This window comes from Somniosus microcephalus, chromosome 8 (assembly GCF_052327205.1).
Source record: "Somniosus microcephalus isolate GS21.2 chromosome 8, FLI_Smic_1.0, whole genome shotgun sequence".
In the NCBI taxonomy this organism is placed as follows: domain Eukaryota; kingdom Metazoa; phylum Chordata; class Chondrichthyes; order Squaliformes; family Somniosidae; genus Somniosus; species Somniosus microcephalus.
Window position 1 is genome coordinate 17,858,329 of NC_140994.1, and position 12,928 is coordinate 17,871,256.

Sequence of the window (12,928 nt, forward strand, 5' to 3'; positions counted from 1 at the left end):
TGAAGATATTCACCTAGGTGATACAGGGCTATAGTTCAAAGAAGCTAGAGTAGAGAAACTGGGACTCTTCATTGGAATAAAGAAGGATGAGGAAATTGATACAGATGTTCACAATTTTGAAGGGTTTTAAAGAGGTGAATAGGTAAAATTATTTCCTTTTAGTCAGTGAGTTGGTAACTAGTGGGCATAAATTTATGCCCATCAGAAGAGCAATGGGAGAGGCGAGGCGAAATGTCTTTACGCAGAGGTTGTTAGAACGTAATACTTTATCGGAACCAGTGGAATCCATAATGGCCTTTAAAAGAGAATATTGGAAAAAAAATTTTAAAGTGCAATGGAAACCGGTGGCTAGCCTTCAGGCACTCGGCACACACACAATGGGCCGGCTAGCCTCCTGTGCTTTAGAATTCTGATTCTATAAGCTTGAATAATATTTTCATGATGGATGCTGGAAGTGCTTTTGCTTGTGGTGTACCTGTTCTGCAGCCATTTGAGATATACAGGAAACTCTCGATTTACCGGCACCTAAATAACCGGAAATCTCGGTTAACCGGCAAAATTCAGGAGTAGGTTCAGGTAAGTTTTACTTCATATTAGTGGCAGTTCCTGGATCTGTGGCTCCTACACTTGTTGCTAAGCAACAGGGACGCTTGGTATGTGGCCGGAGTTCCTGCACATGTTGCTAAGCAACAGGGAAGCCTGGATTTGTTGCTGTGTACGGAGCTCTCGTACCTTTTAAACTATACCTCTCTGTAATCCGGACTTTTTGATAAACCGGCACCATGCTGGTCCCGTCGGTGCCGGATAATAGTTTCCTGTATCAAGACCCTCTGTGTAGTGTAGTTTATAGACACGTGCTACTGCAAATGTGATTTAAAATGGCTTGTGGAAAATGAGCAGCTCTGATCCATAAGATCGTATAAAAGATACAGATGAGGAAAACCATCCCGCACATGCTAGTTCATCTATTCGTTGAAAAAACTTAGTTCTCCCCACACATCATTGCTTCTTAAATGATTCCAGAGTCTTCACCTAAAATCCACTCCCTGTATTGATCACTCTTTATGAAGAACTTCCTGCTGGTCTTCAGTTTCCCTATGCTAGTTTGAATCTGTGCCCCTCAAATTCCGCTTTGTGTGGGCTGCCGCGAAAGAACAGAACAGTAGCATAAGTTTTACATGAATGAAGTCTAGTGGAACTGATGGAGAGTGTGCAATAAAATCCCAACATTAAATAAAATTCTCGGCAATTCCCAGTGTGATCAACTGACAAAATGATCCTAATTAAAGAAGCCTTCAGATAAGAGGCAGTCCATGACTTGACTCCAAGCCAAGAAGTATGCCGCAGGATCGCTTATGTCAAAGGCAGCCCAAATCTGGGCAGTTAAAGCTTGCGAAGCTGAATGAGCCGAGCACATGGACCCACGCAACAGCCAAGCCATTGAGAGGAGGGGGCTACTTTTGGAATTTTGCAAAAAGGAATGTCGGAAATCTGCCATACAATGACTTTGACCTAAACATAGGCATCTACAAGTGTAACATGTCTTCACAGCTGGTCTTTCCTTCAAGAGTAACATCCTAATACAGCAGTGAGCAGGGGCATATTTGTAGCAGTATAAAATTCACGGTATGCTATATTTCAGACCGTTCACCTTCAAATAATAGAGGTGGAATCCCCAGTTCTATTAATTAACTGGTAAATGCAATACCTCATGTCATACTAAAACATCATTAGAAGAGAAAAGTGGGAGCAGATTTCAGTTCTTAATGCGAATTCATAAATATCTCTGTCTCCAGATCTCTCATCTGTGTCGATTCCTATACATGATGAAACCATCCTCTTTGTTAAAGACTATTGAAGGAATGAGCAAATCCAAACAGCAGGAGGAGCAAAAAAAAGCCGCACTTACAGAACTTGATCAGCAGGTATTGTTTCGACTGCTTTTTTAAAAATCCACTTCGGTGTTGAGATGTACAGCAGAACCTCATTGATGTGGGCTTCGGGACTGGGAGGGTTTTAGTAACCTGGGGCGATCACTAGTCTTTAAAACATGTTTAGAAACTATTTAAATATTTCTGTAAACCAAGCCTTCAGATGCAGTATATGTCCTAATTTATCAGCAAATGCACTACACTGTAGCAGGCACTAAAGTACAATACTGTAAGGACTTAAGATTTGGAAAACATGTGTTCCTTTGTGTGCAAGTGTGTGTTACATTGAAGTATCCATAAATCTGTGCTGTAAGTTGAGTGCTGCCCTAATAGGTATATTTTGGTAGTGTTCATAAACATTGCCCCAAAAATACTTTGTTGGATATTTAGCAAACTTAGTGTCTTGTGGAAATGTTTCATTGGGTACCGGTTTTTAAAATAACAAAACCTCAAGAACTGTACCTATATCTTAAGTGATGTGTTACTTCAACTTACTCATTTAGGGAATTTTTAAACATCTAACCAGGAATTACTTGCCCACTGGGGCTTCTATAAAAATAAAAACATGTTGGAAACCGTCAAGGCATAGAATGTGCATGTGAGCACTAATTAGTCTGCTTAGTCAAGTAGCAAATTTATTCTATCCTATGTTGATGTATCTCACTTAAGTGCAAAAGTATATGTTCTCTTAAATACATTCTGGCACTTCTATCGGTGAAAGAATTGCACCTGACCTGTGCTTTTTTTTGTTGAAAGTTGAACTTTTATTGTTGCGTATTGCTTCCTTCCATCGTTATCAACGCTGCAGAGTGTTGGGTGAATTTTGTTTTCCTGTGTGCTTAAACCAATTATGAATGAAATGCACGGATTTGAAATCCCATCGGATCTTGGCTTCAAATTGGTTACTTTTAACGAATACAAGATAATTTTTCACGCAATGATTATAGATGAGGAAGGCCATTCAGCCCATCTTAATTCATCCATCTAGAAAGACCCAACCGTGCCCTCGCAGTAATGGAATTGCATTGTGTGTTTCCTGTAAATTTTGAAATGGAAGATTGCGTTTATTATAAAAAATGTTATCGTGGGGTTTTAAATTTCACTTTTTGATCCTTACAGATATAAATTCTGTGGCTGCAATATGTCAGGTCACATGAAAATTGCAAAAATTCGATGGGACTGGGTAGTGTGGTGGATTTACAGACTACTCCATTACTCATGGGATCCTGTTCATCCCCGAACGATGGGATTGGAAGTCTCTGCTGGCTGTAAGGGTCTCGTGTGAAATGAGTTTGCCTACCCTCAACTCTGTTCCCAGTTGGCTCAGGAACACAGATAAGACTTCCCTAATTTAGTGCTCAGTTGGGAATCTGACTCTTGCTGCAAGAGCGGTTGGTGGGGAAGTGGAAATGTCACGCTGGTGCAGTAATGCCCTTCTGAATTGGAGCTAAAGCACGTTGGGCAGAGTAGAGGTACCAATAGTCTGCATCTCACTCATGCTGCAGCTGATGACTTGGTTACTTGATCTTAACTCTCGAGTACCTTGAGCACAAAATTCCCCCCACCCCCCATCTCAAATACATTCATTAATATTTGGGTTAGTGCCAAATTAGGGATAATAGGGAAACTGGTTTTAAAAAGCTAAGAAAGGTAATTAACACTAATTTACAGAATTGTTTAATGGTGCTTTAATTTCATTCACTCACTAGGCATATTACCTGTGCTACAACCTTCTAGTCTTGGCAAACGAAGTGCTACATATAGAACATGTTCCTTCTAGCCAGCGGGTAAGTTTCTGCTCGTTTTCTTATTGGGAGGAGGTGGGATTGTATTGTGTGCAAATATTGGTCTGGGTTTTGCAATTGAGTTTCAAGATGACAATTGTAGGCAAGTACAGCCAAATCCTACTAAAGTTGAGTTCCACATAAATGCCAGTTTTCTCATGTTTGGATAATGGACTATTTGTAGGTTAACAAAAAGAATAAGCTAATGTAGTTTTAAACTGTTTTTATTAAAAAAAATTAAAAAAAAATTGGACATGTTTGTGAGGCGTTGTGCTAAGCCCACACCATGCCAGAATCTGCCATCTGCAGCAGATATGACTAGCTTGCCAATCTTTCGCAGAATTGCACAAGAATGACGAGCGATTTAGACAGACTTGTTTGTATCTGATGCAGCTACAGGAAACTCTCGATTTACCGGCACCTAACCGGCAAAATTCAGGAGTAGGTTCAGGTAAGTTTTACTTCATATTAGTGGCCGTTCCTGGATCTGTGGCTGTGTAACCGGGGTTCCTGTACCTGTTACTAAGCAACAGGGACGCCTGGATCTTGTGGCCGGGGTTCCTGCACCTGTTGCTAAGCAACAGGGAAGCCTGGATTTGTTGCTGTGTACCGAGCTCTAGTATCTTTTAACTATACAGGAAACTTTCGATTAACCGGCCCCTAAATAACTGGAACGCTCTATCCACCGGCAAAATTCAGGAGTCGGTTCAGATAACTTTTGTTACTTTTTTACTCCATTTGTTGCTGTGCAAGGGTGCAGCTGAAGCTGTTGCTAAGCTACAGAGACGCTTGCAACTTGTGCCGATTGTTTTGAAGCTGTACAGGGTTTGTTGCTTTATACGGAGCTCCGTATCTTTTACTATAGCGTTCGGTTATCCGGAATTGTTGATGAACCGGCACCACGTCAGTCCCGTCCATGCCGGATACCAGAAAGTTTCCTGTACCTCTCTCTGATCTGGACTTTTTGATAAACCAGCACCACGCCGGTCCCGTCGGTGCTGGATAAAAAAAGAGTTTCCTGTATATCTTAATTTGTATCATTTGAAAACATCTGTGCAGGAAGAATAGCAGTGGCAGAGTTCCATCTATAGTTGGCACCACCCACACTGTCCACGCTTAGCAAGGGCAGTCGCCTACATCGGGCAAATGGCGCGAACCATTTGCCACTTAGCAGTATCACAAACCGGCTATCTGGTCATCACGTTGCTGTTGGTGGGAGCTTGCTGTGCGCAAATTGGCTGCTGCGTTTCCTACATTACGGCAGTGGCTACACTTCAAAAGTATTTAATTGGCTGTAATGCATGACCGACGGTCGTGAAAGGCGCTATATAATGCAAGTCTTTCTTTCGTGTTTAGTACCATCGGAGTCACGGAGGAATTTACACTTCCGCCATGTGTCCATTTCAAAGGGATGTTTCATTGTTACTTTCACTTTTTATAGCACTTGTTGACGGGAGTTTTTGTTTTCTTTCAGAGTCACCTTATACAACTCTGCGCTGAAATAGAAAAATACATCAAATGCGATATAAGGGAGGACCCCAAACTACTGTACCGAAGCAAGGTGCTCAATGCAAACTTGTTGAGTCGATCTATCTTGTAGCTATATGAAATTTAAGTGCCTTTCGTATGCTGCTCAGCTTATGGAGCACAATTTCTGTCTCCGCTCTGTTCAATTTGATGCCTTTTCAAGGACCTCCTGCACTGAAGTACAAACCTTGCTGTATTTCAAACATTCAAGCCATTTGTGGGGAAGGTGAAGATTGAGAAGGCAGCTGTGGGATGAGTAAAATTTCAGACTTTAGTTTGGTCGAATTGTTTGCTCACAAGGTTTGTCTCGTGTCGTGTTGCCCTGTAACCTGCATGCCAGGCATTCAATGTGCAACATATGACTTGGGCTGGGCATCAGCCTTGGGCAGCTCTCTTCTCACAGCTTTGCAGGTTTATGTTAAGCCTAGGTTACTGCTTGAAGGATGGGGACAGAATCTGAATGGTAGCTAATGTATACAGACGTTAAATTTTGTTTGTTAACGCTCCTGTGAAGCGCCTTGGAGCATTTTACTACGTTAAGCGCTATATAAATGCACATTGCTTGTTTCAAAAGGTGGCTCACTGCATGTGTTTGTGTTGCAAGTTCCATCCTCCACCCTAGTGGGAAAACTACTTAATGACATTGCGTAACTATCCGTAGGCAGCAAATGCTAAACTGTTGAACTAATCGAGTGCTGAAATCCTGTGATTCTAAAGACTGCAAAACTCCTGATCTTCAAGGGAGGGTCCTGAGTGTTGCTAGGCGCTTACCCACAGGAAGAGGAGAAAGAAAATCGAGCCCCTGCTGCTTTTTATTTGAGTGTTTAGTGACCAGTAGTCAAGTGACACTGAACACTGTGCAGTCATCAGTGAACATCCCCATTTCTGACCTTATGTTGGAGGGAAGGTCATTGATGAAGCAACTGAAGATGGTTGGGCCTCGGACACTGTGCTGAGGAACTCCTGCAGCGATGTCCTGGGGCTGTGATGATTGACCTCCAATCACCATAACCATCTTCCTTTCTGCTAGGTATATTAGTAGAGAGGACTCTCGATTAGATACTAGTCCACATTTCAGTTATGTTGATTTGTCATTTTAGTAGAGTTACAACTGGATTTGTGAACGTATGGGTAGCGGTGGGGAAAAACATTTTCCCAAACTAACCAGCTGTTTCTTTTTGTACAGGTGAAAGATTTAGAAGCAAGAACTCATGCAAAATGGCAAGAGTTGCTGCAGCGCTCACGGCCTCTTCAGGTAAACTAGCTGTGATAATGCAACTCTAGGGGAATTATAGAGTGAGATTGATTTGAGACCTGGCAGTTTTCTTCCTTCAACAGAGGATTTACGAGCAGCAGAGCCTGTAATTAAAGTTTCAAAATGATTCCGTCTTTGTGTATGTGTAAATTTTAAATACAATGGTGGGGTCCGCACTATAGGAAAGTTTGCCAGTTACCATCTTGTTGCTGGCATCTTCAAATTTCATTTAATTGGATTGAAGAATTAAGAGACCCAACAGTTTCTGAAGCTAATGCCTCAGTTTGGTAAAGGAGGGAGCGTGTTAACTAAACCATGCCGAGCAGAAGGTTCCACGTTCAATTCCTGGGCTGCTTAGTTAGATAGCTGATCTCTGCTAAAGGTGGGGCAGTAGGATTGCCGTTATTGGCCTCCGCGCCCTTGTGTGAGCGAGAAGAAAAATAAGCCAGTGTTTCCGTTCCTAATTGCAATGTGAAACAGCATTGGTGAGGAAGCTGAGTAAGAACAGCATCAGGTTGGTGTAAAGCCCGACAACGCTCGTATACCTCGTTCAATTGAGCAAGATCCCAAGGAGTATCGGGCATCCAAAGAAGCATACTCTAAGTTGGTACCCTTCGTGGAGGAGCAGAAACTTTTTTTGGTGGTGTGTGGGCGTATGCGCGAGAGATTCTGAAGCTGTGTGTGTGTTAACTTGTGGAAATCCTTTACTGTCTCTTGTTGTCTAGCTTAGGGCTACCAGTACCCACTCTTGCCTATTCTATCACAGCCAGAGTATTTATTGTGATGGTTTATTTTCTTCTTCACTTTCTTCCCACCACCACCACCACCACCAACACACTCTCCTCTGGAGTTCCCCCAAGGATCCACCCTGGGTCCCCATAAAGTTGAATTATTATTATTATCATCTTCATGCTGCCACTTGGCAACATCATCAAAGACACGGGGTCAACTTTCACATGTACACAGACAGCACCCAGCTTTACCCCTCCACCATCTCTCTCGATTCCTTCATCACTTCTGTGCTGTTGAACTGCTTGTCCGACATCAGTCCTTGGATGAGTTGTAACTTCCTCCGTGTGAACATTGGGAAGAGCAAAGCCGTCGCGCTTGGCCCCCTTTACAAACTCCGTATCCTTTCTGACTCCCCTGGCATCCCCAGCTACTATCGGACTACAACTGCAGTGTCCTGTTTAATCCAAGCTGAGCTTCCAACCCCATGATGTCTCCAAGACAAAGACTGCCTATTTCTATCTCTAACATTACTTGCCTCTGCCCCACCTCAGCAAGGCTGCCACTAAAAACCCTCATTCATCTTCTGCCCCTCCCAGACTCGATTGCTGCAATATCCTCCTGATGGGAACCCTTCCTCCAACCCCCATAAACCAGGTCATCCAGAACTATGCTGCCCGTATACTGTCCCACACAAGTCCTGACTGCCCATCACACCTGTCCTTGTTGACCTACATTTTGCTCCCAGTCTCCCAACGCATCAGATTTAAAATTGCTGTTCCATAGACTTTCGTCTGTGACCTCACCCCTTCCTAGCGCTGTATCCTCCCCCAGTCCGACAAATACCCCAAACTCTCTGTTCCTTTGACTCTGGCCTTTTGTGCCTCACTCCTTCCCTTTGCCCCACCACTGGTGGCCGTGCCTTCAGTTGCCCCAGGTCCCACTCTCCGGAAGTCCCTTCCCAAATGCCTGCACCTTGCGCTCTCCCTTTTTAAGACCCTCCTTAAAAGCTATCTCTTTGATCAAGCTGTTGACCACCGCTCCTAATACCTGTTCTGTAATCTCCTCCCGCCCCACAGCCCTCCCAGATCTCTGCGCGCCCCCCCCCCCTTAATTCTGGCCTCTTGGGCATCCCTGATTTTTAATCGCTCCACCATTCGTGGCCAGACCTTCAGCTGCCTAGGCCCTAAGCTCTGAAATTCCCTCCCTAAACCTCGCTACCTCTCTTTCCTCCTTTTAAGACGCTCCTTAAAACCTACCTCTTTGACCAAGCTTTTTGGTCATTGCCTAATATCTCTGTGTGGCTCGGTGTCAAATTTTGTTTTATAATGCTCGGTGAAGCACCGTGGGACGTTTTACTACGTTAAAAGGCGCTATATAAATGCAAGTTGTTGTTCCGTTGGCTTGGTGTCCGTTTTTCTCGTCCTGCCTCTGAAGTTTTACTAGGTAAATGAATAATGGATTTTAAAAAAAAAAGTACCTGCTTCTGAGATGTTCTATAATTTTATCTTAGGGAAAACTTCACGACTATTGGGAACCTATGTCTGAAGATCTGAATCACCTTAGTCAGCCCTCTGTTTGAAGAGGAGACAGAACACTACATGGTTCAAGACGTTAACGATAGTGATAACGATTTGGACATTGCTTAGTGCAACAAGTATAGTTTTTTTTTACAGTTCTAAAGCTACCATTCTGTTATATATAAAAAAAAAAGCTTAGACCTTAATCAATTTGTGTTCTGGTTTTTGTTCTTGCACATGGACCTACACGTGGTTTGGCATAACTTCTATTAAACTTTGTTGTAGTGGTAAATGTTTTTGATATTTTAGCTCTATCAAAAGATATATCAAAAAATATTTTGTAATAATGTTGGAGATCAAGTTTATTTATATAATTGCAGCGATGTTTGCAATGTTTTGTAGCATCAATTTTATTGCTGTACATAAAAGTATGCCTCTTTTGTAATGTTCTCATTTTTATTGTCATTTGATATTGTAATAATTGAATCTTTAAAATGTTCTACTTGAAAATGTCAGCCGTTTTTGTTTCGCTTTATGCCATTTGAAAATCAACTTGTTAAGTTCAGTAGACTTTCGTGTGGAAGATGGTGAATTCTCAAATCGCTAAAGGAAATAAAATAAATGGCAAGCTGCACATTTATACATACTAAGGTTGTGATTCTCTAGCTTGCAAACTCAACTCAGTGTGCTAATTGACTTTGCTCGTATCTCTGTCCCCACTCTTGTGTGTTTAAGTTGTAGCCTATGGTACTGGCATACACTTCAAAATTTTCATGTATGGCTAAGATTCTCCACATTTTAAATCTTTTTCCTTTCTCTGACCTCTTTTCCAATGTAATTATTTATCTATTTGCACTAGCATGCAATAAGATGACTTGTAGGCTAAAACAGCCAATGCCAGCCCTAATTTATACATGTGTATGGAATAAAAGGCTGTTCAAATGAGTCAAGCGGCATTAATACACCTAGGCAGTTCAGATGTCTCAAACCAGGAAACCGTCTGTGTAGTTAATGTGTCACTTGAACCTCGACTGTGTTTCTGCCTTTAACTCTTACCTAACTCTTAATTTATGTATAAGTTGTAAATTTATAGCTGCCTCCCATCCTCGGGGGATGCAAATGTAAGAATCTTGTGACTTGGACAATTATGTAAGACTGTGACAGTTGAAGGAGAGTATTATATGCTTGGTTTTGTGTAGAAAATGCTGGTTTATTCACTACCTGTGTACATTGTATTTATACTTTGTTTTCCCCTCCAACTAGTGCCGGGTGGTAGAGTTCGTTTCTCATAAACAATGCAGAACTTCCCACTGGAACAAATTGCTGCAGCTTATATACTAAAGTAAAAAGGTGTGATTGTTTTCTTCGATCGACTTTTTAAAATTGAGCTATCCAAGGGACTGACGTGTTTATTTGCATACCGTACATGAACATGAGTGGAAGTGATGGTCCCAAGTGCTACTGTCAGGTACACAGTTTGTATAAATGAGATGCGCTACCTAATGAAGTCAGTTTTCACATTGCAAAGAATACTTTCCCTGAAGCTTCAGTCCAGGTGCTTCTGAGCTACTGACACCAGCCCCTACCATGGCCGGCCTGGCGTTGTTGAGCTTCTGTTTCTGCAGCCTGTGGGAGCGGGGGGGTTCCTCTATAGCATCCTCACGTGACTTTCCCAGTCTTGTTTAGGCCAACCTGTTCTCTGCCCCAGAATTAGAGGGGAAAGGTATGTGCCCAAAGGCCAATTGGACATGTGTCCTGTCAACTTATTGATGGAGTGTTGAGGTTTCTAGGCTGGAGAGTGGCATTGGGGAAACTTATTTAAAAAAAGAAACAAAAAAAACACACTAACCTATTTTCTTCACACCCCTGCCTTTGTCCTGCATCCTCAGACAAGAAGCTGTGATTGTGATCTGGAGACATCTCATTGATGGGCCATCAAGAGATGGACCTCTGTAGATTGGGACTAGTCTTGCCGATTCTTGTTACCACCATCTGTCGTGGAGAAACTTGGCAAAACACGTCCAATGAGAGATGACGCGATTGAATGTCTTAAAAGTTTGGATTTAAACTCTGTTTAATTTAGTACATAATTTATTGCTCTAAATTCAATATTTCTGTAGTCCAGTGTTTTAAAATATTTGATTAATTATTAAGTGGTGAATTTAGGCAGAAATACTTTCTAGTATTGCCCTTGGTGCACTGTTAAGATGAGGAAAAGACTAGCTCCCTCAACATGTTGAAATACCCATTGGTCTAGTTGAGTGTGTTGCAAATAACTGGTTTTGTAGTCTGGTATTTCACATTAGAATCTTTAACCAAAGGATACAAGATTAAGTTCTCTACTGCTAGTTAATCTACCTCGGGACAGAACTGAGTATTTGGTCAGAGCACTTGTCCTCAGGGCACTTCTGTAGTAATTCTGCCACCCTGCACTTTAGGCTTAAGAAATGTGTAAAAGACTTGAATATTTTTTTTCTGCTCTAAAGCAATTGTGTGATGCAGGAAATGTTTTCTTTTTTTTTTAATTTAATTTTTTTTAAATGAGTCCTTTATACATAAACAATTTTCAAGTTATTTTGGCAAAATAAATTTTCAGTACTATGACTCTTTGTATTTTTGTACTGCCTTGAAAGAGTTCATTCCACCGCATCTTTCCGGGTTTAAACAATTGTCATTTCATATTTTTAAGCGTGTGTTACAAAGAATGTATGGCACAGAAACAGGCTGTTTGGCCCAACTGGTCCATGCCGGTGTTTATGCCCACTCGAGCCTCTTCATCTCACCCTATCAGCATAATCTTCTATTCCTATCTCCCTCGTGTGTTTATCTAGCTTCCCCTCGAATGCATCTATGCTATTCGCCTCAACTACTCGTGTGGTTGCGAGTTCCACATTCTAACATCTCTCTGGGTAAAGAAGTTTCTCCTGAATTTCCGATTGTATTCATTAGTGACTATCTTGGGCCCGAGTTCTGGTGTTCCCCGCAAGTGGAAACATCTTCTCTATGTCTTTGGGTCACCCCTCAGCCTCTTTTCTAGAGAAAAGAGCCCCAGCCTGTTCAATCTTTCCTGACAGTTATAACCTCTCTCTCTTAACTTTTTCATGGATCCTCATTGTAATGAAATCTGTTTGTCTTGCCTGTATTCGTTTTGCACTCATGTATATTACCCTCCCCCACACGGTGTATAGTTTCACTTCCTCTTCGCCGACTAACCTGGAAGGTTCCAGGTCTTGGCTCTTGGCTCCGCCCCTGACTTCTTAAAGATCCCAGGATCTGTATGACTCATTCCTGTGAGCCAGTCAGTGTGTTGAGATGTTAGCTCTGATCTTAGTGATTAAAAGCCAACTTGTTAAAGTCTATAACTTCTAGTTTGGTGGTTATTGAAGGCCCATCAATTTTAATCACTAAAGAATACTAGGATGGATCGACTCCTAAAACCAGAGCGTCTGGACTTGGATCCACATTCTGCTGAAGCATCAAATCAATTTGGACACTGGCTCAAATGCTTCGAACTCTTCACGAGGGCCTCATCCGCTAGCGAGGTAGATAAACTGAGTCTACTGACTACTTGCGTTAATCATCGGATTTATTCGTTCATCCGGGACGCCACCTCTTACACGGAGGCCATCACTATCCTGAAGGCCCAATACCAGAGGCCAGTAAACGAAGTGTACGCCAGACATCTGCTGGCTACACGCAGGCAGCGACCTGAGGAATCAATGGACGATTTCTTACAGGGCCTAAAGGACTTGGTCCGGGGCTGTAACTGCAAGGCCGTGACGGCCAACGTGTACTCTGACGAATTGGTCCGCGATTCCTTCATCACGGGCCTCAAATCGAATTATATCTGTCAGAGACTGCTGGAGAAGGAGGTCCTGGACTTAAAAAAGGCAGTGGCCACTGCGCGATCGCTGGACGTGGCCCAGAAAAACTCTGACTCTTATTCTTCCGGCCATGCGGCCCTCACTGCCTCGAGCGGGCCGCCATCTTGTAATCAGCCGTCTTCCCCATCCAGGTCTCAGACCAGCTCTATACCGCCGGAGTCCCCACACAGAAGTTCACCAAGGAGTCCTACTACAGCGGCAATGTCTCGAGGCCCGAAATGCTACTTCTGCGGCCAGGCCAAGCACCCCAGACAACGATGCCCAGCGAAGGACGCTACATGCTTCAAATGTAAGAAAA

The 12,928-nt window shown here is 42.6% G+C and overlaps 1 protein-coding gene across 1 annotated transcript in view; it reads left to right on the top strand.

The window, feature by feature from the left end:
* The window catches only part of slf2 (SMC5/6 complex localization factor 2), a 100,713-nt gene extending 89,363 nt beyond the window's left edge, over positions 1–11,350 (top strand). The window contains 6 exon segments of the mRNA XM_085994306.1: positions 1,797–1,925; positions 3,641–3,718; positions 5,190–5,276; positions 6,429–6,497; positions 8,740–8,801; positions 8,803–11,350. Coding sequence (XP_085850432.1) covers positions 1,797–1,925; positions 3,641–3,718; positions 5,190–5,276; positions 6,429–6,497; positions 8,740–8,801; positions 8,803–8,875 — 498 coding nt within the window. The 3' untranslated portion in view covers positions 8,876–11,350.
* Positions 11,351–12,928: the final 1,578 nt, after the last annotated feature.